The sequence below is a fragment of the Poromitra crassiceps genome (genome assembly GCF_964638095.1).
Source record: "Poromitra crassiceps genome assembly, chromosome: 7".
Lineage (NCBI taxonomy): Eukaryota > Metazoa > Chordata > Actinopteri > Beryciformes > Melamphaidae > Poromitra > Poromitra crassiceps.
The window spans coordinates 45960842-45987991 of record NC_139628.1 but is presented as its reverse complement, the minus strand read 5'-3'; the positions used below and the strand labels follow the sequence as shown (position 1 = coordinate 45987991).

Here is a 27150-nt window from a genome sequence, read left to right as displayed (position 1 = left end):
ACTTCTACTGCTGTCACCACAGTGGTGAATAGTCCCTTTATTCACCACAGTGGTGAATAGTCCCTTTATTCAAATGGTGAACTGCCTCTTTTTACGTGCGCTGGAAGCGAGAGGTGCTTGTTCCTCCAGTTATTATCCCTGCAGTCTGCTTTGAATTAATAGACGCGGTGTTGGTGTTGGCCACCCACAACACACACCCACCTCTTTCCCCTCAGCCCGTGAAGGCTGTTCCCCTCCTGCTGTAGCTCTTAGTCATTTGATTAGGAGTGTGACCGGGCGGGCCCCTATAGTTGATTCCGTTGGAAACGCAAAAACATGTGCTTCAGCTCGTGTTGAGCGCGACCAATTGTCTGCGCATTCCCTTTAGGAAAGGACACATTGTTATTTCCCTATAGTTCATTTCACTTCCGTTATTTTGTGATTTATGTCGTTATATTTTCTGCTGCGTTGTGTGTATGTGTGTACATTCATTTATGCTTGAACACCTACTACAGTATGTGTACATGTACAGTATGTGTAGTTTATACGATTGTATGTGTATGTGTGTATGTGTGTATACACTACCAGTCAAAAGTTGGGATGCACCATATTTTTCTTTATTTTTAGTATTTTACAGATTTTAGAATAATCGTAAATATATGGAAACTATGAAATAACACAAATGGAATTAAGCAGTTACCAAAAGAGGGTTAAACAAATCAAAACAATCTTATATTTTAGATTCTCTATAGCAGTGGTTCTCAAACTTTTTCACATCAAGGGCCCCTAAACTGACACAAATTAGACCACAGATCCCCATTTGATAAGATCTTGTCCCAGGGTCCCCCTCATCTGATAAGATGTTTTGCTTTTAGATGTTTTATTACAGAAAGTGTATGAAACCCATGGCCAAAATAGTCATACATTCTGACAATGTGTTATTAATGGATGGAGTTATACTGAAAATAAGGTATCCCCTTTTTTGTTGGGGACCCCCTGGAACCCCTTCAAGGACTGCTGTGATTCCCTGGACCCCACATTGACAACCACTGTTCTAAAGTAGCCGCCCTTTGCCTTGATGGAAAGAAAGAATCATGTATATTTTTACATATTCACTCCCTTCCTTTACAATGAGTGTCGGCTGAGTGTAATTTATATTTTTACATATTCACTCCCTTCCTTTACAATGAATGTCGGCTGTGTGTAATTTATATTTTTACAGCCTTGCTCTAAGTGCCACCCGGCCTCGCCGGCCACATAAGCCACCACATGGCGTTATATGGAGCTCGCTTACCCCCCACACCACCCCCTTTGATGTGTGTGTGGTGTGTGGCATGGCCAAGGGCTGTTAACATCCCCTCCCACACCACAAAGTACCGCTCTGCTTTAAGAAGGTGATTTCAATGTACAAGGCTATGGTACAAGGTGTCAAAAAGACTGCGTCCAACAGGGCGGCGCCTGTGGAGCCAAAATCAAGCTGAATGCTACTGCCACATCCAGAGTGTGTGCATGTGTCTGATAAGAGCAACAGCATTTTGGGACTGAGAATGATGATAGTTGAAATGTATCCCAATATTCAATCATCATCATCAAACTTTTATTGCGGACTCATAGTCCATTAAACAAACGCGCACGCACACACACACACACACACACACACACACACACACACACGCACACGCAATTAAAAACACACAAAACACAATAAAAAACTATAAAAGGCCAGTATTTCCACATACGTGACTGGTATTGCACAGCACTTAACCGAGGATTTGTCAGCAGCCTGATAATGGCATTCTGGGATACATTCAGTCCACAGATAAAATGTGTACATCAGATTTCTCAAAAGCGCCTGAAGTGTTAACTCCTGCCTTGCAGAACAAGCCATGTGCACTACTCCACCTGTTGTTGTTGTTGTTGTTGTTGTTGTTGTTTAGCAATATCCACATGCAGTCATACGCAACCTGGAGCTTGTGGATGCTTGCTTATTTTTATTAACCCAAAAGGGGGCAGTATACAGAGGCGTGCAGTAAGCTCTAAAGAGATTCATCAGAACATAAATAGAATTTGCTTACCAACATGATATCTCTTAATGTTATCATTTCCATGCCAAAAGTATATATGTGGATTCAGATCTAAATGCTGTTAGAATCCATTTATGTTTGGGTTAATTGTCAATGATCAAATATACAATGAATATGTAATCAAACAAACTGCATCGTATCAGAGGTGGTCATCACTAACTGGACCCTATCTCACGTTTAGGTTCTCTCCGGTAAATGTTTGATCTCTCTCTTCCTTGCTCTCCACCAATCAGCTGAAGGGAAAGAAGGGCGCTGTGACCAATGGGACGGCGTCGAAACAGAAGGCAGACCAGAAGAGCCAGGTCAAGAAGAATGGAGTCACTGGGACAAATGGGACAGCGTCTGTGAAACGCAACAACTCCAGTAAGTACTGAGTTTGATCATTCAATCAGCATTACGCAGTAGTCATTTGAAAAGGGCAATGTCATTACCTTACTTATTTCTCATTAATGTCCGATGATCTTGTCGTCATTTTACTGTATAAAATCAATGACAATGACAAAAACAAAAATCACAAAAACGAATCGGGTAGGTAGGTGACAGTGGGATATACTTTTTAATCTAGTGTTTAGTGGTGGGTGTGATAACAAAATGAACTTATTTTGTTGATCTGTTAGCTGCATTATTACTCAAATTGAAATAGTAATCCGTTACACTAATCAACAAATAGAATGACTGTAATCATCCTCACCGCCCCCCCATGCCAAGTCCGCCTCCGCCGGTCAGCTTCTGGTGCTGTAACGGAGCAGCAGCCTCGAAAGCAGGCAGAGCAGACAGTGTGTCTGGCTCCCCAGCCCCAGCCTCCCCACCGCTGCTCCCCAGCCCCAGCCTCCCCACCACTGATTGCGTTCTAGCAAAAACGCAGCTCCACAGCAATCTGGAAAATGCAGGAATGTCCAAATTACAGTTGGTTTAAGCAGGGGGGTGGGGGTGGGGGTGAGGGGAGTAAAAGCAGGGTGGTGGGGGGAGTAAAAGCAGGGGGGTGGGGGGGGGGGGGGGGTAAATAAGTCGACCTAATTCTGCTTCTCTCAGCCAAGCATTATATATCCTACCCTCGAGACGCTCCGCGTGACGCATGCGGACCAGAGAGCTTGAACCCTCTGCCAACGTCGAGGCAGAAGCGTGGCCAGACACTTGGCGGAGAGGGCGAAACGCGGTCGCACTAATCCGTGTGGTCGGGAATTGTATTTTTTCGCCTAATGTGTGAACGAGGAGGGTTGTGACCGCTTGTGTAGCTTGTCGTCCCTCCAAACGCCGCGTGGAAATGGAAATTAAGACCAAGTATGTGTCATGTCGGCTATAGAGAGGACGCCGCACAATCCAAATATTTCCAGTGTCAGCCCAAGTAATTGTGCTAAATTTGAGAACGTCAGCGGTGGCTTGATTGAGCGAGTCTTCGTGAGCAAACTTCAACATTGTGCACATGCACATACACATACACAGATGTTTGATGGTCGCCCTCAGTGGCATGGCCTCCCGTGTTATTTTCCAGAAAGGAAAGGGATGGTCCCTGTGTAATTAATGAGTGCTCTAGGCTGCGGCTGTGAGGGCAGCGGGTTTCTGGGCAGTTCACGTCTTCCCACTGTCCTGATCAGCGAGTGTTGGTTTGGGGTCGCAGCGTTTTGCTGGAAGATCGCCCTTATTTGCAGATGTCAAATGTTGGAAGGCTGGGCGATGCATTCCACTGATGCCCCGTCTCGGGGGCTCCTGATGCCTGGACTGAGATCGTGTATAAAGACCTCTGTAACAGACTGGACTGAGATCATGTATACAGACCTCTGTAACAGCCTCAGCAGACTGGACTGAGATCATGTATAAAGACCTCTATAACAGCCTCAGCAGACTGGACTGAGATCGTGTATAAAGACCTCTGTAACAGCCTCAGCAGACTGGACTGAGATCATGTATAAAGACCTCTGTAACAGCCTCAGCAGAGTGGACTGAGATCATGTATAAAGACCTCTGTAACAGCCTCAGCAGAGTGGACTGAGATCATGTATAAAGACCTCTGTAACAGCCTCAGCAGACTGGACTGAGATCATGTATAAAGACCTCTAACAGCCTCAGCAGACTGGACTGAGATCGTGTATAAAGACCTCTGTAACAGCCTCAGCAGACTGGACAGAGATCGTGTATAAAGACCTCTGTAACAGCCTCAGCAGACTGGACTGAGATCGTGTATAAAGACCTCTGTAACAGCCTCAGCAGAGTGGACTGAGATCATGTATAAAGACCTCTGTAACAGCCTCAGCAGACTGGACTGAGATCATGTATAAATACCTCTGTAACAGCCTCAGCAGACTGGACTGAGATCATGTATAAAGACCTCTGTAACAGCCTCAGACTGGACTGAGATCGTGTATAAAGACCTCTGTAACAGCCTCAGCAGACTGGACTGAGATCATGTATAAAGACCTCTGTAACAGCCTCAGCAGACTGGACTGAGATCGTGTATAAAGACCTCTGTAACAGCCTCAGCAGACTGGACTGAGATCGTGTATAAAGACCTCTGTAACAGCCTCAGCAGACTGGACTGAGATCGTGTATAAAGACCTCTGTAACAGCCTCAGCAGACTGGACTGAGATCGTGTATAAAGACCTCTGTAACAGCCTCAGCAGACTGGACTGAGATCATGTATAAAGACCTCTGTAACAGCCTCAGCAGACTGGACTGAGATCATGTATAAAGACCTCTGTAACAGCCTCAGCAGACTGGACTGAGATCGTGTATAAAGACCTCTGTAACAGCCTCAGCAGACTGGACTGAGATCGTGTATAAAGACCTCTGTAACAGCCTCAGCAGACTGGACTGAGATCATGTATAAAGACCTCTGTAACAGCCTCAGCAGACTGGACTGAGATCATGTATAAAGACCTCTGTAACAGCCTCAGCAGACTGGACTGAGATCGTGTATAAAGACCTCTGTAACAGCCTCAGCAGACTGGACTGAGATCGTGTATAAAGACCTCTGTAACAGCCTCAGCAGACTGGACTGAGATCATGTATAAAGACCTCTGTAACAGCCTCAGCAGACTGGACTGAGATCGTGTATAAAGACCTCTGTAACAGCCTCAGCAGACTGGACTGAGATCGTGTATAAAGACCTCTGTAACAGCCTCAGCAGACTGGACTGAGATCGTGTATAAAGACCTCTGTAACAGCCTCAGCAGACTGGACTGAGATCGTGTATAAAGACCTCTGTAACAGCCTCAGCAGACTGGACTGAGATCATGTATAAAGACCTCTGTAACAGCCTCAGCAGACTGGACTGAGATCATGTATAAAGACCTCTGTAACAGCCTCAGCAGACTGGACTGAGATCGTGTATAAAGACCTCTGTAACAGCCTCAGCAGACTGGACTGAGATCGTGTATAAAGACCTCTGTAACAGCCTCAGCAGACTGGACTGAGATCATGTATAAAGACCTCTGTAACAGCCTCAGCAGACTGGACTGAGATCATGTATAAAGACCTCTGTAACAGCCTCAGCAGACTGGACTGAGATCATGTATAAAGACCTCTGTAACAGCCTCAGCAGACTGGACTGAGATCATGTATAAAGACCTGCTTGCCCCTCCCTCATTACCACCACTGAGGTGCCCTTGAGCAAGGCCCTTAACCCCAACTGCTCCAGTGGAGCTGATCAGTGGCCAGCAGATCAGACTGTGGTTGTACTGGTCAGCTTCCAGGTATGAATGTGTGTGAGAATGTGAACAGGGCACTCCTGAAAAAGAGAGCATTGCTCTCAGTGAGACTCCCCCTGTATAAATAAAGGTAAAAAAAAAAAAAAAAAAAAAAAAGACCTCTGTAACAGCCTCAGCAGGCTGGACTGAGATCGTGTATAAAGACCTCTGTAACAGCCTCAGCAGACTGGACTGAGATCATGTATAAAGACCTCTGTAACAGCCTCAGCAGACTGGACTGAGATCGTGTATAAAGACCTCTGTAACAGCCTCAGCAGACTGGACTGAGATCGTGTATAAAGACCTCTGTAACAGCCTCAGCAGACTGGACTGAGATCATGTATAAAGACCTCTGTAACAGCCTCAGCAGACTGGACTGAGATCGTGTATAAAGACCTCTGTAACAGCCTCAGCAGACTGGGCTGAGATCGTGTATAAAGACCTCTGTAACAGCTCTGTAACGCTAAAAGGGTGCAGGAGCCGGGGTGGTGGAGGCGTAAAATGCTTGCATCACGGACAGCATTTCGCAAAAGTTCACGTTTTAGATTCAGTTGAAGGACCACCTGGTTTTCAATGGATTTAGAACGTTTGACGACCATTAGGAAACCCTTGAAAAACACTTGACCCAAAACAGCATGGTTGTCAAGCTAAACACAAGGCTGACAGTGGGGAAGTGGAAAGAGGAGGCACAAACAATCAACTATTTTTAGACAGCGATCTTGCATCCATATACAATTTCTTCTCCCCTCAATCTTTGTTGTGTAGATTCGGAGCAGTACAAGTATGGTAAGAATCGCGTGGAGGCCGACGCCAAGCGCCTCCAGTCCAAGGACGACGAGCTGATGAAGAGGAAGCAAGAGATTAGGACCCGCCTCACCCAGCTGAAGAAGGACAGGAAAGACCTGCGCGCCGCCCTGGAGGCCGCTGCCGGTAAGAAGCATGGAGGGCTGATGGAAGATGGTGTCAGGTCCAAAATGCTAATTTCCATCCGTAGTCCCTAGGCAGGTAACAACATCAGAAACAAATATACAAAATACATAAATAGACTACGACTTTTTTCGTTTCTTTTTTAATATTGTGCAACTGGTCCAGTTAAAATCTGCTCTGCCTTAAGCCATTGTTTGAGAACGGTCTTAAAAGTGGGATATTTAGGGCACTTCCTTATTGCAGATGGTAGCTATTCCAATATTTACTTCCCTTTACTGACACCAAACATGGTGTGTCTATAAGGCACCTCACAGTGCCCTCTAGTGGCTGCCAATGCCACTGTCAGCCCTCTGCTTACACTAATGAATTCTGGCACAAGCCCATGCAAAGCCTTATACATGAAACAAGCCTATGTTTTTTTTATTCTCAAAACTAAAAAAGAATCCTAGCAGTATTAACTGTCAGAAATGGCTTGCTTTGCTTGAGATTTAGTCAATTAAATTGTACAGTGTTTGACACCTTTTTCTTATGACTTTTGAAGGTTAACATTAGTGTAGAATCTAATGTAAGCCCAAGATACTTGAACTCATTTACAGTATCATTAAAGTGGCTGATAAGACAGGTGTGTATATAAATATATTTTAGAACGTGTGCCTAGTGCCGCTTTAACCATGGAGCTGAACCTTCCTCTCTCTTAGGCAAGCGCTCGCATGCGTCCTTGTCGGAGCGACTGAAGAAGGTGGAAGATGAGTGCAAGCAGAGGGAGGACGAGCGTGTGAGCCTGGAGCTGGAGCTGACGGAGGTGAAGGAGAGCCTGAAGAAGGCCCTGAGCGGAGGGGTCACCCTGGGCCTCACCATCCAACCCAAAGCCGGCACCTCGGCCCCCCAGGTCAGCCTGCTGGGATTCACAAAGGAACAGAAATTGTGAAATGAGCACAAACTCTGAAACGTAGACGTAGACTACGTAGATTAGGTGTGAAAAGCTTGAAGCAGGCAGCATTTTATCGCTAACGGTGAAGTTTAGGCAAGCAAATGGCTTAGGCTTATCTTAGCTTAGTTCACATTACCCAATCACTTTTAAACTCACCATTGGAATCAACAGCAATCGGCTAGAAGGACAGTTTACCCTTCTGGCTTGAAGCAGTTCACAATCTAAATTGTACCAACAATCAACATAGCATTGTACCAACATAGTTAAATTATTTATTTATTTTCTGTGTGTGTGTGTGTGTGTGTGTGTGTGTGTGTGTGTGTGTGTGTGTGTGTGTGTGTGTGTGTGTGTGTGTGTGTGTGTGTGTGTGTGTGTGTGTAGTCACCCATGGTGCTGCGTCGGACCCAGGAGTCCACTCCCTTCTCCAGCTGTGACACCAGTGACACAGAGTCCTGCTCGCTGCCGGTCAACAGCGCCTCGCTGCTCCGCCGGCACGCCGGACAGAAGCCCTCGCCTGTCCGGGGACACGTCCTCAGGAAGGCCAAGGTGAGAGAGAGGCCACTAGGGATGGGGATTGTTTCGTATTTTTACGATACCGGTGCTAAAACGAAACCATGCCTAAACGGTGCCTGAACTGATACTTATTTTTTTTATTTTAAATGTATACACAATATGATATGATATATATAGTTAGCGTCATAGACAAATGCAAGGATGTAACAACATGCAAACTGTCACTCTGTTTGTTTCACAGGAATGGGAGCAGAAAACCGGCACATAAACCACCCCACCACTCAAACCAGCCTGTTCCTATTTACCTTTGTTTGTTCTTTTTTTCTTTTTAAGAAAATGTGTATATATTTATTTAAAAACTGTTCATACAGTGAGAGAGGTTTAGGAGGACACAAGCATAGCATTCACATTGTTATTGAGCGAAAAGAAGTGTTGCTGGTTTTAGTATCACAACATAGGCCATAACAGAAATGGCAACCTTTTTTAAATTACCATTTTATACTATTGAGCATGCTTAGTGTACAAAGTTGTGCAGCTTGTGTTGTCCGCTGTACTTTCTTTTCAAGCAGTGTATCATCTTCTTTAAAAAAAATGTCTTCTCGTCAGGTTGTTTCAGCAGATTCACAGCTTGGGTTCAAAAGGTCAAAGGTCAAAACCAAGTATTTATTTGTAAATGTTTAAAGGAAATACTAGCTTCCCTTTGTTTATTTATGTTGATATATTTAAAGTTGTTGTGCAGCGTATGTGGCGCTCCATAGAATCCCGTTTCCTACGCAGTCAATAGCTCTCATTCAGGAAACACACCGGCACCGCTCCACTAAGGCTCACATTTCATAAAGCAGGATTGTTCTCAGAATCAACCAAATAACATCTTGATATAACATGTTAATGCAGCAGTGTTCATTATAACATATTGATATAACATGTTAATGCAGTGTTCATTATAACAGGAGGTGTGTTGGTGTTAATTGGAGAAGGCATTTAAAGCATTGTTACAGCTGCACGAGGCAACAACGCACAGGGAATGAGGAATCAAAGTGTCTCCTAAACAGCAGTGAGTGAGCGCTCTGTCCAGACTAGAGAAAGCTGGCCTCCTCAACTCCAGCTGAACTTCTTGAAGCCACTAAGGGCCTGTTTAGAGGAGAACGGTTTCTGCATAAAACAGCAAACCTTTGTTGCGTCTTGGTCTTTCGATTCACGTTCATACGGCAACGTTGTGATAGCGATCGATCCCCGATCAATCCACGATTGAAAACGCTGCCCGCTCCCGTAGCCATGCGCTGTGCTTTATGGGCCGATGAGGAGCATTTTATTGGTAAAAAAAACATCATCTTCCTTTTTCACATCCTGTTTTGGTGGCTGCTGAAGCTGCATGGATCAACTTTTGGGGGATTTTTTGCATGATTGCAATCGTCAGCAGTTTGGACTGGACCAATTTACCTCACTGGTCTCGTAGCTATGGTAAATGCCAACGAGTCTTGGTCTCTCATCAGAGCCAACCTTCTCATGTGAGAAGAAGATCTTCTGAATGCAGCATCTTCATTATTTATTATTGTATTCGTGCCAGGCGTTCATATGCTTCTCCATGATGATAACTTGGATTGACTGGTGATGGAAGCATGGTTGGTTGGCACAGGGAATTGACGTTCAGGGCTTTGTGGACACAGGGAAATGCGATTGACAGAAATCGTTTCAGAATTGGGGATCGACGGGCTGCTGTCATTGTTGTTGTCATATGCCTATTCATAGTATTATGTTACATCATCACATGGCCATCTTGGTAGGGCAATAATAGGTGATTGTAATCAATTAACAGGTGATTACAATCAAATGACAAAAACAGTCAATGTGTGTATTGTAAAGTGCCATATTTGGTAGGAAGTACATATGACATCATGGGAATACTATGAATTATTAGGCTGAAAATGTAATAGCCATGCGCGTATTGCCAATTTACACGGCGAGGCTAAGGGTGGCAAAGATTCCACTTTGGAACGTGGCTTCAAAGGTTTGCATTTTCAGGCCCCCATGTGAACGGAAGGCCAAAACGCAACAAAGGTTTGCCATTTGATTCAGAAATCGTTCTCATTCTAAACAGGTCGTAAGAAGAAGAAATCCAATTTACTGATGTCACCTGGGTAATGAAGTCCTCCAAATTCAAACTGTTACGTCTTGTGACTTAGTGTGGCTTTAACGGTGATTCTGTGTCACTGTTACTCTATCTGGCTAACGAGAGTAATCCTGCTTTGTTAAATGGTGCCCTTGGTATGATGATGATTGGCTGTCATTAGGCTGCTGTGTGTTTGGCATGGGGAAGCCCCCGGGCAGGTCAGGCCTAGGCGTGGCGCCGGGCAGGTCAGGCCTAGGCATGGCGCCGGGCAGGTCAGGCCTAGGCATGGCGCCGGGCAGGTCAGGCCTAGGCGTGGCTGGCCATTGGGAAGCCCCGGGCAGGTCAGACCTATGCGTGGCTGGCCATTGGGAAGCCCCAGGCAGGTCAGGCCTATGCGTGGCCCCGGGCAGGTCAGGCCTAGGCGTGGCTGGCCTTAGATTTGGCACGGCAGCCATTGGAAAACCCTGAAACCTCAAATGACGTGGCTTCCTCATCCAAGAGTCTCAGTCCAGCTCTTCTAATCACGCCACTGGTCTGCTGTAGCCCTGTGATCTGTGTTTGCCTGTGTGTAAAGTCTCCAAGGCACATTCCAAACCCATCATCAATACACTGACTGAAATAGAAACACTTGCTGTAAACTCCAAATTGCTGTTCTGCTAAAGAGACTGTGACCTAGATGTTCAGCCTGCTATATATACTGTGTGTGTGACACACACACACATACACACACACACACACACACACACTAATCAATGTAACATATTTTGTATGGTGCTTTTTGTTTTTTTGGTAATTGCTTTTCCATAGTGCATCCCACTGCCGACGCAATATTTCGCACTGCTAAGTGTACCAAGGTGCTTTGTTGGGATTGATGCTAGTATTGGGGCCAATTCACAATCCTGTATCTTTAAAATGCATGGAAAACGTGAGGCGCACTGTGGACAGTAAATATAGAATGTTTATCAAGTGGACGGTTGCACCTGGCATTGCCAAGCAACCCAAAACAACAATTAGGCTCTTTACATGCGGTGCAATTTTCCAAAAAGTTCTCAGCGCGCTTAGAAAAAAAGCATGCACATCGACCTTGTTTTTGCGCCTCCATTGACACGACAGGATTCAGCGAGCAAAAAGAAGTGCCATGTTCATTGCCTGGTGCATCGTGGGATAGGGTTGGGAAATCAAGGCTACATACAGTACTCGGGCGCCATTTTAGTCATGTAAATATCTTCTATCCTCTGCTTGGTTTCAGACAGATTCCCCCATCAAGTCTGCAAGCCAGAGCGTATAGTCTGCATGTTGGCATGAAGGCCGAGGCTTTTGGGAGTTGTAGGCTATCTAAAGACACAACAACATTCAGCTCTGTGCGGCTTTTATCTGAGGATGTACGATGTCAATAAATGTGAACCCACTGTACATACAGTAGCTTTGGTGGGGGGGGGGGGAACTCATGCAACAGTATTTGTTTTTGCACCTTAGTTTTCTACTCTATTGTATTTCTCGGACAGTCTCCACCTCGGGGACAGACATGCCTGTACATAAAGTAATAAACCCCCCATGAGAAACACCTCTTTGACTTTTGTGTGTGATTCATGCTCCTCCACCCAGGTGAGCTCCATCCGTCCCTATTTACCTCATTCAAAATCCGGCTCCGTTAGGTCACGCGCAGGGTTGCTCTTTACACTTCCTGAAAGATTCAGCGCGATCACATGTAAATGGGGTCGCTGTGGCCGAACACAATTTGCTCACACACACACACACACTTCTCATTCTTATAGGATTGTGAGTTTTCATGAAGTCATCTCCTGAATAAACCCTACACACTCAAGAGGGTTATGTTACAAGGTGGAGGTTGTTCATATTGACACATACATAACAAACCAAATCTTTGTGGAGACATGATCCCACCACTATAAGCTATGCCTAATATAGGCTTATACAGTGTGTGTGTGTGTGTGTGTGTGTGTGTGAGAGAGAGAGAGAGAGATGTTTAAATAAAATGCAACACCACCCTCTTGTGTTTGAGTTAGTCTTCATAACAAGTTCCACAAGGGTTCATCTCATTCTTCTCTCCAAAGAATACTTGCCTTTAAAAAGTGAGTGTCGACTACTGTCTAGACAGTCATATTGGTCTTAATGTAGTCATACATGTCTTAAAAAACATGATATACAGTCAGGGCCATTGGTTACACCCAAACTTGCTACGAAACAGAATTATGAAAAAACACCCCTAGAGTCTGCGAGAGCGGGGGCGGAAGATGACTCACCTATGGTTGACACGGTTATTGACTCTGGAACGGACTTGACTATGAGTAGGGAAAACATGTCAGTGGAAGCCACTAGTTCAGATGTAGATGGAAAGAAGCGTCAGGTTTGCTTGTGTGGCTGGCAGAAGGTAACAACTTTGAGGGGCCTTAGAATCCATCAAGGCAGGAAGAGGTGCTTGGTAGAGGGAACACAGGGACCCCGCATTGATAATTATTTCTTAAGAAGTTTATCAAGTCAGTCGGGTGAAGTCCAGCGACAGGAAGTAACCCACAGCTCGCAGGACATCAGCACCCCTGATGTTGAGGCAGGTCCTAGCACCGAGGAAAGCAGAGAGGCCAGCCAGCCAAAAAGGGAGAAGATTAGCGGTCAGAAGCCTAGAGTTAAGTGGCCAGGTGCAGCGGAAAGTAGGAAGTGGGAAGATATCAATAGTGATTTGGTTAGGATGTTAGAGAAGCTTAAAGGAACTGCTGAGAGTAAGTTGGAGAAAATGGGAGATTGTATTTATGATTATGGTAAGGAAAGGTTTGGCGTCTTTGAGAAAAGGAAGAAACTAGAGGGTGAGGTAGTTAAATCTAGGCGCCAACAAGAGATAGATAGACTTATCCAGGAGAGAAGACAGCTTAAGAGGCAGTGGAGGAAAGCTACAGAGGTTGAGAAGGAAGGCATTGATTGCTTGCAGTCAGATGTGAGGGATCGGTTGGCAGTTTTAAGAAGAGCAGAGAGCATTAGGAAAAATAGGAAAAAGAAAGAGAGAGCTAGAATAGCATTCTATAAGGATCCATTTAGATTTGTGAAGTCATTGTTTAGTAAGGAAAAGAATGGTAGCCTTATGGTACCTAAGCAGAAGCTTGAGGAATATTTGGAGGAGGTTCACAAAGATAGGGAAAGGTTTAGAGAGATGACAGTCCCAGCTGATATTCCACCTATTGGTGAAATAGAGAGCCAGTGTGATGATAGCCCACCAAGGTGGAAAGAAGTTCAAGAAGTAGTGAGACGTGCAAGGGCCTCTTCAGCCCCGGGTCCTAATGGAGTCCCCTACCGGCTGTATAAGAGTGCTCCAGATGTGTTGCAGTTTCTATGGAAGCTGATGAAGGTAGTCTGGAAGAAGCAGGTTATTCCTAAGGCATGGCGTAGAGCAGGGGGAATCTTCATTCCTAAAGAAAGGGACTCGTTAGAGATAAGTCAGTTTAGACCTATCAGTCTACTTAATGTTGAAGGGAAGGTTTTCTTTAGTGTTGTGGCACAGAGGCTGTCTAGTTATCTAGAAAAGAATAGGCTAATAGATACTTCGGTGCAAAAGGCTGGAATTCCCGGCTTCTCCGGGTGCTTAGAGCACACCAGCATGATCTGGCACCAAATCCAGTCAGCTAGGCGTGAGAAGAGAGACCTGCATGTAGTATTTTTGGACCTGGCTAATGCTTTCGGGTCAGTGCCGCATAGTCTGTTATGGGAGGCCTTTGATTTCTTTAGAGTGCCAGGTAGTATAAAGAGCTTAGTTAAAGCCTACTTCTTAGATATTCAACTCTGCTTTACCACAGCAGAGTACACTACAGCTTGGCAGCAGCTGGAGATAGGCATTATGGCAGGGTGTACAATTTCCCCATTAGCTTTTACCATGGCAATGGAGATCATTATTAGGGCTTCAAAATGGGTAGTGGGTGGAGAAAGGCTGCAGGGAGGGCTGCGGCTCCCTCCAATTAGGGCATACATGGATGACATGACGACTATGACGTCAACCGCTCCATGTACTAGCAGATTGTTGGATAAGTTAAATAGTAATCTGCAGTGGGCTAGAATGAAAGTGAAGCCAAGTAAGTCCAGGAGTATTTCAATCATTAAAGGGAGGGTAGTAGGTAAGAAGTTTGTTATAAATGATGAGGTGGTGCCTACAGTGTTAGAGAAACCAGTCAAGAGTTTGGGAAGATGGTATGATGCAAGTCTCAGTGATAAGGGACAGTTTGAGGAGGTGAGGCAGGAAATGATTCAAGGTATTTCAAGTATAGACAAGTCAGGGCTCCCAGGAAAGTTAAAGTTGTGGTGTTTGCAGTTTGGATTGTTGCCTCGGTTGATGTGGCCACTGACAGTGTATGAGGTTCCCCTTTCAAAGGTAGAAAAGCTAGAAAGGATGATTAACTCATTCATTAGAAAATGGCTCGGAGTCCCACGCTGCCTAAGCAGTGTAGCCTTATATGGGAAAGGCATATTGGAATTGCCATTATCTAGCCTGACAGAGGAGTTCAAGTGTGCTAAGGTTAGACTGGAAATGACTCTGACTCAGTCAAAGGATCCAGTGGTTAGGAGTGTAGCGCCCACAGTTAAAACAGGGAGGAAGTGGAACCCAAAGGAGGCAGTACAGCAAGCACAGTCAGCTCTTAGACACAGGGATATCATAGGTCAGGTGCAGCATGGGCGTGGAGGCTTAGGGTTGTGCATAGGGAAACCTGTGTGGAACAAGGCATCAGTAATAGAAAAGAGGAAGATGGTAGTTGAAGAAGTACATAGGCAAGAGGAGGCAGTAAGATGTACTAAGGCAGTGTCGCAGGCAAAGCAAGGACAGTGGGTGAACTGGGAGAGTGTAGAGAAGAGAAAGTTGAAGTGGAGAGAGTTGTGGAGCATGGAGGCCAGCAGAATTAGATTTATTCTAGGGGCTACTTATGATGTGCTGCCATCTCCCCAGAACTTAAATCAGTGGTTGGGCGAGGATGGTGCCTGCCCATTGTGTTCTAGTGTATGTACATTGAGGCATATTCTGTCAGGGTGTAAGGTCAGTCTCTCCCAGGGGCGATACACCTGGCGTCACAACCAGGTGTTGAAATGTTTGGCAGCTGCAGTTGAGGAAAAGCGGCTAGAAGTAAATTCTCTAGTTGCTAGCAAAGAGAATAGACAGATCAAATTTGTACGTGAGGGAGAAAAGATTAGACCAATTAAGGTCAGGCACAAGTTAGGGCAGCTAAGTGTAGGTGGAGCCTGGGAAATGAGGGTTGACTTGAATGAACAGCTAGTCATCCCAGCATATATAGTTAGCACCCGGCTACGTCCGGACTTGTTACTGTGGTCTGAGGTAGAGAAGAGAGTTTATTTTATCGAACTCACAGTCCCGTGGGAAGATCGAGTTGAGGAGGCTTATGAGCGCAAGAAAGCTAGGTATGCTGAAATGGCAGCAGAGGCAGAGCAGCGAGGTTGGAGGGCTCGAGTGCGGCCTGTAGAGGTGGGCTGCCGTGGTTTTGTGGCAAAGTCCGTTATTGCCTTACTAACTGAGTTGGGCATTCGGGGACGGAGCCTGAAACGTGCGGTTAGCAACATGTCTCAGGCAGCAGAACGAGCAAGTGAATGGCTGTGGATAAGGAGGAAACATGCTAGCTGGGGAGCTCGCTAAGGTCAGATTGATTGTTTGTTGTTGGTCATGATTAACGGTCCGCATCAACAGGGCTGAATCATTGACAGTGGTGGTGTAGTTAGGGATTGTTTGTTGTTGGTCATGATTAACGGTCCGCATCAACAGGGCTGAATCATTGACGGTGGTGGTGTAGTTAGGGATTGTTTGTTGGTCATGATTAACGGTCCGCATCAACAGGGCTGAATCATTGACGGTGGTGGTGTAGTTAGGGATTGTTTGTTTGTTGTTGGTCATGATTAACGGTCCGCATCAACAGGGCTGAATCATTGACAGTGGTGGTGTAGTCAGGAATGTCATACCGAATTAACCTGGATAGCTAGGCTTAGATAGTGAGGTAATATGCAGTTGTGCGGTGGTAGCATGGAGGGGGGTGTTTCCAGGACGCTGGATTACACCGTTAAGCCTTCTTGAGGTGTCGTGGGCCTAACTTAACGAAACGTCGGTGAAGGAAGGTGCCCACTTGAAAACCCCAATGACATGCTTCATACTGCTGTTGGCTAGGGTAGGTAACTGGTGATTTGTGTCTTGTTTATTAGTTTGTTAGCCTGTTAGCTTGTTTTATTCTGGATTGGGCTTCTAAATGTGTTTTTCCTCGGATTTTGGCACAAGGGATAGTAACATCTTGTCCTGTGTATTAATTAATAATCAGTGACAAACATGCTTTACACTTTACAGTGGGAGTCTGGGAGACATAGCATCATACAAAGGCGCCGGGGTAAACGTGCGATCACGTATTTACACCAGTGTGAGGCAGCACTGCACTAGCCCGTGCCTAGTCTGCCGGAAACCAAAAGAAGAAGACGTGGCAAGATGGCGGGTGAGGTATGCAAAGATATTTGAGCGAGGAATACTTCCAGATTTTTTCCTTTTACAAGTATAGTTTATAACGTTAATTAACCAACAGAAGACTCTCTATGTGTGCATGATACTATCAGGAATATATCAACTGAAGCCGATGCTGCGTTTAGCTCAGAGCAAGAAGAAGCTCCTCTCTCTTAGCTGTGAAGCTAGCCTTAGCTGTGAAGCTAGCGTTATATTGACGCTATTGGAGCTTTGAAAGACAGTTTGTCAGTAACTCTAAACAGTTGAGGAGGAAAAGCTGCCGTGACATCACTGTGTGAAAATGTCTAAAGTCCACAAGCTAAGAGCTGAGGTGGAGCAGCGGCTAACTGCGGCTGTTGAAGAGATATGTGGGCTGTTTGAAAGAACGATAGCAGAGTACGAGGAGGAACAACGGACGCTGCTGGACGCTGTTTTCCAGCGTGACGTGCGCAGAGCAGGTTGGTGCTGTTATTTTCACATTACACACATTTTATATGATATTCCTGTTGTGAGCAACTAAGCAGGGTCGGTCTACACCACCAAACGAAGTGAGCTGGTACTGTCTTGTGACATGTTTATCGATCGAAAACAATGCATTCTTATGTGTAGTGTAGTTGTTTACACTTTGTGCACTTTACATTTCAAATAAAGGGTTGCTTCATAAGAACAGCGTCTTCTTGCAGCTAACCTCGCGTCACCAGGCTCTTCTCGGCGAGAAAGAACCTGGCCTCCCTTTACAAGTGATTTTGTCACCCTGCCTGTTTCCGGCCTAGAGCCCGCCTTAGACAGGAAACAACAGCGGAAATGGCTCGTTAACTTGACAATCAGACACAACGAATAAGAAAATAAAACGGCAAACAACAAAACAAAAGATGGACGTACCGGACGAAGTTTTTGAAGAAGTTCTTGTAGAAACATTGCGGATTCACAATATTACATATTTTAAGCCAATACAAGCTTTACTTTTCAAACAAATGGCCAGTTGATGGAATAGTTATAACACTAGTTGTATGTCCGCTGTTATCGATATTGGATCAAGTACAACAGTTGAAGCATCTCTGCTGACTGTGCTGGGAAAGACATGGACATTGATCATAAGATTTCACATGGCGAGTACTCCATTGTCTTTGGCTCTCCAGAAACCTTCCTCGGCAGTGACTAGAAATGTGCTAACGCTACTATACAACTTGTGTTGTTGTTCTTTTCAGGCTCTAGCTAACGTAACCTCGCCGCGTCAAGCTAACGGCAACAAAGACGTTTTTTGGCACACTTATTTCCGGTGTTGTTTCCTGTTTCCTTGGTTTACGCCCCCATGACACAAAGCGGAGTAAAAGGTGCCCAGACTATCTTGCAGCAGCAGACACCACACCTCAATGTTTTCAAATGACAAATATTTATATATTTGAAATAGACATGTCATCAATACAATAAAAAAAATTGTTCGATAAAACTTTCGATAGCAACTCACGGCTGCATGAAAAAACCAAGAGCGCTTCTCCGTGAAACAGCCTATCATGTCCCTCCTTAATAGAGCATGCTATCTATGAGTGACCCAGTCATTTAATGCCATGATCAAAATAGTCATACATTCTATCATTGTGTTAATATGGATGGAATTATAGTGAAGAAAAAGTATTCCCCTTTTTGCTGGGAGCCCCCTGAAGCGCCCTCAAGGATCCCTGGGGGTCCCCGGACCCCACTTTGAGAACCACTAACTTAAAGACGAGCTGACCCAAAAAATATTTTTTTATTTTTATTTTATAGTTCACCTACCTGGGTATTCAGTGCACCTATTTAATAATGTATGCAAAACAATCATTTTTCACACTTTTTCACATAATTTTTTTTTTTTCAGGATTTCATTCATAACTGTAATCTACAGTATGGTGACGTAACAAAGTACTACCAAATTTCTACCCCATTTCAACCAATCATATCACGACATAGCTGTCAATCAATCTTCATTTCGAGGTTCTCCTAGAAATGAAGGAGAAAATCGCACCTAGTGCCTAACCTGGCAGAATTTTTAGGATTGGCCGACGGCAAATCCAGTCCCCAGAATTGTCAAATCAAATCATCAACACGATATGGCCTGCCTCTCATCCCTCTGTCATCTCAGGCAAGATTTGTTTTCAGTCTGAAACGTCTCAGACACTTGGGTTCAGGTCGTCTTTAAGCAATAAACCCTGAGAGGACGTGGTTTACACTGATTTTACAATGGCTAATGGCTAATGTTTTTCAGAGATGCGGGCAAACCATCACGGGCGAGGGCGGCATAACTCTTCCTGGTATTTGCACTCCGGACGCAGACAAAGAGTTGAACAAAGAGAGAAGAGACATACAGGCAGTCATTATGCTGCAGTGGAATAATACGTGGAACAAGCTATTAGCCTTGCTTCTTATCAATTTAAGTTATTTGGCGCTAATGATGACGTGCGTTGATACAGCGATCAATATTGTGGCATATAAATCAGTTTGCCAGAGTGCGTTTATAGACTATTTTACAATGGCTCCCAGCCAATCACAATCAAGAACGGAACTATCCGTTTTATGAACTAAGGGCTTGTCTGGTTCGGTTGATTCGCACTAGAGGTCGACCGAGATGGGTTTTTCAATGGCCGATGCCGATATCTAGAGAGCAGGGTGGCCGATGGCCGATTTCTAATGCAGATTTTTTTTTTTTTTTTTTTTTTTTTTTGCATTCGTTAACACGTTCACTGCCAATGACGTGTTAATACGTCAAAAAAAATCCAACGGTTGACTGCCAATGACGTGTTAACACATTCACTGCCAGCCATTTTTTTTTTACTGTAGGTAGCTTCTGCCAGAGGGTTTTTTTGAGGATTCTGGCTCATCTTTCAAGACCCGAGGATTCTTTTCTGCTAAGATTTTGTGAACACAAAATATCTCAAAAGAACTAATAGAATGTGTGCTTTCTCTGTCTAAAAGAGTTAGTTTGTAGAGTTAGTAGTTATGTAGGCATTAGCACTTGAATACAGCATGGTTTCAGCGTCTGAAAATTTAAGCTGAGATAAATAGCTTTTTGTGAAATTCGATAGAACAATCACTTTAACCATTCATTTTTGGCATCAGTAAGACGTCAGACATCTAAACAATAGTTTTGAACAGTAATTTCCTCCATAACAGCAGGAAACACCCCTCTACTTCAAACTCCTCCCTCCGTGTGTGTTCTTCTTGGCTGCAGCGGGCGTGTCACAAGCGAGTTGCTGCTGCTGCTGCTCCTGTCTGCTGGCGGCCGCTGGGCAAGTCTGGATGGGCTCGCTCGTTTCTTGGGGTTTCGGTTGAGAAACCCCAAGAAACGGGGTTTCTTTTGCGATTCTGGTCTTATTTATGCTGCGTGTTTCAAAGTGTGTTGCACCCATAATCTATTATGCAAATTTGCAATTCCCCACCGCCAGCAATCAGCGCGAAAGCGAAAGCGTTTTCGCCAATCCATTTTAGTTTATTGAAGTTTATTGAAGTTTATTGAAAATTTCTGGTACAGGACTATAGTCCTCTACACCAGACTCACACTCAGTACAAAAATAAAAAGAAGTCACGTTGTAATATACATTTAAAAAACAATACAACACAACAACATATAACATACATTAAAACAAAGTACCAGAGCCAAATACGTGGTCTCATAATAGAATCAACAGCCTGCCCTATAGTTATACAAGAAATCCTTTGTTAACCAATGTTTATCTAATCTGTTTTTGAACGTGTTAACTGAAGGGGCCTGCACCACCTCGTCTGGAAGTTCATTCCATTCTCTTACAGCACGAACTGTAAAAAAGTTTTTCCTCCTTTCAGAGCGACAGTTTGTTGGAAATAGCTTCAGGGAATTCCCTCTTAACACATATTTATTTTTCCAAAAATGGATAATAGGCTCGGCTGTGAAATCATATATTTTATGAACAAGTTTGTATACCTCGATCATGTCGCCTCTATGTCTCCTGTATACTAGAGTTGGTAATTGTAAGTATCTTAACCTCTCTTCGTATGATTTCTCATCCAGCCCTGGAATCAATTTGGTTGCTCTTCGCTGTACCTTCTCGATTTTTTCTATGTATTTCACTTTATAAGGAGACCACACAGAACTTGCATATTCCATATTCCAGCTGAGATCTCACCAAAGACTTTTGGGAATGGTTTCATCGCGCGTTCCCCTGCAGTTTTGGCTCGGCTTTTTCTAGAATGGAGAGCACTGTCGCCACTTAGTGGGTCGGTGGAATGGGTTGTACACGTTCGGTGGCTCCAATAATTTTATAGGAGACGTGGGGGGCGTTGATCCACTTCCCACCGTCAATTTTTTTTTATTTTTTTTTAAGCCGAGATATCTCGTCATTGGCAGTCAACCGTTGGATTTTGTAAGCCGAGATATCTCGTCAATGGCAGTGAACGTGTTAACACGTTGAGTGCCAATGACGAGATATCTCGGCTTACAGGATCCAACCGTTGAGTGCCAAGGACGAGATATCTCGGCTTACATAAACATTTTTTTTTTTTGACGGTGGGACATCGATCAACCCTTTTACGTCTCCTATACCAATATTGGAGGAAGAGAATGTGTATAATCTATTTTACCGACCACTAAGTTGCGACAGTGCTCTCCAGACAGAGAGAAAGCCGAGCAAAAAACAGCCGCGGGTCCGCGGGAGAAAGCCATTCTAATTTTCAAGGAAATAGCTGGGCGAAAACGCTTTCGATTTCACACACACACACACACACACACACACACACACACACACACACACACACACTCGAGTACCTTTGAGCATAAATAAGACCAGAATCGCAAAAGCTTCTTCAAAGCTCTCAGCCGACACCTCAAGAAACGAACGAGCCCGTTTTACAGTAATCCAGACTGCCCGAGAGCGGCCGCGGAGCCAGCAGGAGCCAGCAGCAGCAGCACAGACGGAGGGAGGAGTTTGGAGACACACACACACACACACACACACACACACACACACACACACAATACAGTATACAGACTTGCCCAAGGGCACCCATAATCACAGGCACGTGAGGTGGTTCTAAAAATCCATTTATCTCAAAACTCTCTGAAAATCTCTGAAACCATGCTGTACTCAACGGCTAATAACTACTAACTCTACAAACTAACTCTTTTAGACAGAGAAAGCACACATTCTATTAGTTCTTTTTAGATGATTGGTGTGCACGAAGTCTTAACAGAAAAGAATCCTCGGCTCTTGTAAAATGAGCCAGAATCCTCAAAAAAAAACCTGGCAGAACCTACCTACAGCATTGAAAAAAGGGCTGGCAGTCAATGTGTTAACACATTAAGTGCCAGAGACGACCTAACTCGTCTTACATAATCCAGCGCTTAAGTGCCAAGGACGACCTAACTCGTCTTACATGTTTTTTTGACGGTGGGACATCAATCAACCCCTTTTACATCTTCGAGATAACTATAGGAGCAAGAGCATGTGTGTAATCTATTTTACCGACCACTAAGTGGCGACAGATACAGAGAGAAGCCACAGCCACGGGACCCGTACACCAAAAGCAGCCGCCTCCCGCGGAAATGGCTTGGCGATTTTACAGTCAGAAGCCGGAGACACACACACAGAACGGACAGAGATCCCCTCCCCCCCAGAGCCGCGGAGCAACGCGCGAACACACACACACACACACACACACACACACACACACACACACACACACACACCGCGGGAGCAAGCCATTCAAGGAAATGGCTTGGCGATTTTACAGTAATCCATTTCAGACTCGTCCCCGCACGCAGGCAAGCAGGCAGGCAGGCACGCAGACAGACAGGCAGGCAGCACAACGCGCTTCTGACACGCCCGCTGAAGCCAGGAGGAAGGAGGAGAAGACACACGGAGGGAGGAGTTTGAATGAGAGGGGTGTTTCCTGTTGTTATGGAGGAAATTACTGTTCAAAACTATTGTTTAGAATGTCTGACGGTCTTACTGATGCCAAAAATGAATGGTTAAAGTGACTGTTTCACAAAAAGCCATTTATCTCTGAATAAATTTCCAGACGCTGAAACCATGCTGTACTCAACGGCTAATATCTACATAACTACTAACTCTGCAAACTAACTCTTTTAGACAGAGAAAGCACACATTCTATTAGTTATTTTTAGATGATTGGTGTTCATGAATTCTTAACAGAAAAGAATCCTCGGCTGTTCTAAAATGAGCCAGAATCGTCAAAAACACCCCTGGCACAACTTACCTACAGGAATGAAAACATGGCTGGCACCCAATGTGTTAATACGTAAAAAAAAAAAAAAAAAAAAATTGACGGTGGGACGTGGATCAACGCCCCCCACGTCTCCTATAAAAATATTGGAGCCACCGAACGTGTACAACCCATTCCACCGACCCACTAAGTGGCGACAGTGCTCTCCAGACTAGAAAAAGCAGAGCCAAAACTGCAGGGGAACGCGCGAGGAAACCATTCTCTCATACTGTAAAATGGATTGGCGAAAACGCTTTCGCTTTCGCGCATTATCGCGCTGGGAGCTGGCGGTGGGGGATTGCAAATTTGCATAATAGATTATGCGTGCAACACACTTTGAAACACCCGCAGAAAGCCCACAATAGCACGCAGCTTCATTCCAGCTGAGCTGCAACCGAAACGACTCATGCAGACTCGCCCAAAGAGCAGCCGCCAGCAGCCAGGCAGCACAGACAGGCAGAGCCTCGCTTGTGACAAACGCTGCAAAGCCACTAGAGACACACCCACGGAGGGAGGAGTTTGAATGAGAGGGGGGTTTCCTGCTGCTATGGAGGAAATTACTGTTCAAAACTATTGTTTAGATGTCTGACGTCTTACGCCAAAAATAAATGGTTAAAGTGACTGTTCTATCGAATTTCACAAAAAGCCATTTATCTCAGAATAAATTTTCAGACGCTGAAACCATGCTGTATTCTACTGCTAATGCCTACATAACTACTAACTCTACAAACTAACTCTTTTAGACAGAGAAAGCACACATTCTATTAGTTTTTTTTAGATCATTTGTGTTCACAAAATCTTAGCAGAAAAGAATCCTCGGGTCTTGAAAGATGAGCCAGAATCCTCAAAAAAACCCTCTGGCAGAAGCTACCTACAGTAAAAAAAAATGGCTGGCAGTGAATGTGTTAAAATACAATGATTTAAATATATTAATGAATGAGAGTATTTGGGTAAAAAAAACAAGTAGGCTCTAATTCCATTATCCATTCATGCACAATGATAATCTAATATAACAAATACATCTATTATAAGATGGTTATCTTAGCCAGTAACATGCTTTAGATGTATTTTATGAATGAAATAGAAAAATACATTGGGTTATGCAGTAGATTTCAGAAGTGACTGGTAGGCTATTTAAGGGAGAGCATGTATGTCAGAGACCTCATTCAACTGTATTATTCTATTAACAGAGAGTTTGGGAGACGAATAGTCTCGCAAACACAGTGTTTGGTGGACAATTCGTCGTCTTGAGTATAAATTGTCACGCTAATTGTTTTTACCCTGCCGTAATAATCGGCCAGGCAGCAGCTGATGCTGATTAATTAAAAATGCCAATAATCGGCGTCGATTAATCGGGCGGCCGATTAATCGGACTACCACTAAATCACACTAGAGTTGGTTTCTCCCTTGGTTCGGTTGGGCAGGTGTGAAAGCAGCAATCGAAACTGCACAGTGCACACCAAACGCAGACCAAACAAGCGGACTGAGACCTGTTGAAAAGGTGCTCTCGGTACGGTTTGTGGTGGTGTGAAAGTGATATATATATATATATATATATATATTTTCTCTCAGTCAGAAGTGACACAATTTATGCTTTTACTCTGAACTTCCCTAACGCTGTCCATGTCTCTTGACATGGACAGACAAAGAGTGAGGCTGCTGACATGACACAGCCAGAATCTGTAAAGCTACTCAGTGCTCCCACATGCTGTTTTGTTGTGATAATGTGTCCTAAACGCAACATTTCACCGTGCGATCATAACGTTTCTGTGTTTCTGAAATGCATGCGTGTGTCTGACTCCTGTCAGCTGAGCTACAAGTAGCGACCTGTATACTATGGATAGCAGCTGGTGCTCCACATCTAACTTTATATTTGACTTCCTCAGAGCCACAGAAACAAACACACACGTGTTGTTAAAGAGGGTGCGCTAACATCACGTACGGTACGGTACGTACGGTACGGAGTCACTCGCCAGAACGTAAAATCTAGTTGCCATTGGCGCTTGGCGACTGTTAAATAAAAATATTTTTATGAATGGCGCAATCTACCAGCACGGCCTTTGCAATCGCTATCGACGTATTGGGAATCCCTGGTTTAAAGTGTCCCACGACGATCTTCCTGGCATTTGCTATGGGACTAAGACCCTTGTGCACAACAAACTGCAGTGTATGAGTAAAACAGCCGCCCAAGCTAGGTACAGCAATGTCTTCCATCATCTTCTTCATGTTACTCTCATTGTCCCACAGAATCACATGTACTTTATGCAGCGGGATCTTCCAGTGATTTAGCATATCTTTAATGGAGGCTGCTTTTTCACCTCAAGCACCACACTGTAAGCGAGTTGTTCCCAACCGTAGGGTCGTGACCTTAAGTGGGGTCGCCTGGAATTCAAATAGGGTCGCCTGGTTAGGAAACATAACTATATCTGAAAGGGTTTTATTTGAACAGCAATCTTAAGAAAACAACTGCTGGATCATTTCCCCCAATACAGTATTAACGGGCAACTTAAATTATGAATGTAGATTTTAATTGTCATTGAATACATACTACCGGTAGTTCAAATTAAAAATCTAGCTAACTGTGAAATTGGTTTCTAATAAACTCAAAGACTGTTCATTTCCAAAAGACTTAACTATTGGCCTTTAAAAATCCACTCTCGGTCGACATCTAGTTTTGATGGTTATAGTAGGACCGCAGACATCCTATTACCAAAACTGTTTACAACTTTATCTTTATAATTAACATTCTAGATATGAGTGGGCAAGTTATCCTAAATACTCAAACACTAATTAGTAGGGGTGGGAATCTCTAGGCACCTCACGATTCGATTTCGATTCAGAGGGATACGATTCGATTATAAAACGATTATAGATGCATCTTGATGCATCTTTCTTTTCAATACATGCTTTCTTTTTCTCACTATGTTACTACTTTTAAAATAAAGTGAATTTAAATTGCATTGTAATGATCCATAATTAAAATAAACTGATGAATTTACTTCCATTATCTTTTATTAACAAAGCAAATGGAAGAGATGTGTCAAATGGAAGGTTACATTTGCCAACATATTTCCCAGCATTGCAAAGAACCAACAGGAAAAGAAACGAGTGTGCCAGTTGTGTCTGTAGCAGCATCCTATAGTAAATTAACTCCACTTCAGCTTCTGAATCACTTCTTCTACATGTTGTAACAGCTCTGCCACATTTGCACCAATCACTCATCACTCTTGTTTGGAGTACATGAGACGCTAGCTGCCACTGTGAGTTCAGTGATGATGTGCGCAGTAACACCGCATATCCACGCATCACAAGTTAGAGATATCCTACCCGCTTTCTTCAGTGAGTCCATAACTTGGCCTTTGGTCTCATTGTACAGTCTGGGGATCACTGTGTTGTGAAAAAAACGGCGAGATGGGACGTTGTACCTCGGCTCCAAAGCGTGGAATCCCTGGTTAGTCGGACATATATCCTATCCATCATGGCAATAAAACTCGCGATGGATTTTGTGATTCGTTTCGCCCTTTGTGAGTTGGGTGGATGCTTTAATAGCATTGCTTGCTAAATTGTTGGCTGGTTTGGAGCAATTACAGGGGGTGTGTCTGCCATCTTCACACACGTTTGTTTATCTTTCGGCCGGCCCGCCATGACGTAAACTGTCCGGGCGCTGCGTCGCGCTCACAATTTAGTTCTGCCTTTTCGTTCCGTCAACGTCACGTTACAACTAACATAAAAAAAAAATCAATTATTGACATTTGTGAATCGATTCATAATCGTCCACGTCCGCATCTCGATGCATCTAAGAATCGTTTTTTTTTTTTTATCTCAAACTGATTTTTTTTTTTACAATATATTGAATTCTGCACTCATGAATTGCCATCCTGGGTAAATTTGGGACATGCCCTCGCCATCCTAGGAAAACACACACACACACACACACACACACACACACACACACACACACACACTTATGATGATGTCATAAGTGATGTCACTTGATGTGCATTGTGACATCACTGATGAGCGTCATCAGTGCCCGGCCACGACCCATTGCAGCGCAGCAGCTATAATTTCATAGTTGAGATTCAGGTGCGAGAGATCTTGTCATTAAGATTTAGGGGCAAAAATCTGAAGCAAGCTACAGCCGATAGTCTTAATATTATGAAGTAATGGTAACACGTTTAGGTAGTTTTCATTAATGTGAATATTT

General features: G+C 44.2%; 1 protein-coding gene across 3 annotated transcripts in view; it reads left to right on the top strand.

Moving 5' to 3' along the window:
* Positions 1-11774, top strand: part of afap1 (actin filament associated protein 1) — a 77873-nt gene extending 66099 nt beyond the window's left edge. For 2 of the 3 annotated variants that reach the window (XM_083640571.1, XM_083640570.1), the window contains exons 13-17: positions 2297-2426; positions 6513-6677; positions 7373-7563; positions 7987-8151; positions 8360-11774. In XM_083640571.1, coding sequence (XP_083496697.1) covers positions 2297-2426; positions 6513-6677; positions 7373-7563; positions 7987-8151; positions 8360-8386 — 678 coding nt within the window. In that variant the 3' untranslated portion in view covers positions 8387-11774. The remainder of the gene's footprint in view (positions 1-2296; positions 2427-6512; positions 6678-7372; positions 7564-7986; positions 8152-8359) is intronic. The other variant, XR_014552896.1, reaches the window with a different exon arrangement.
* Positions 11775-27150: the final 15376 nt, after the last annotated feature.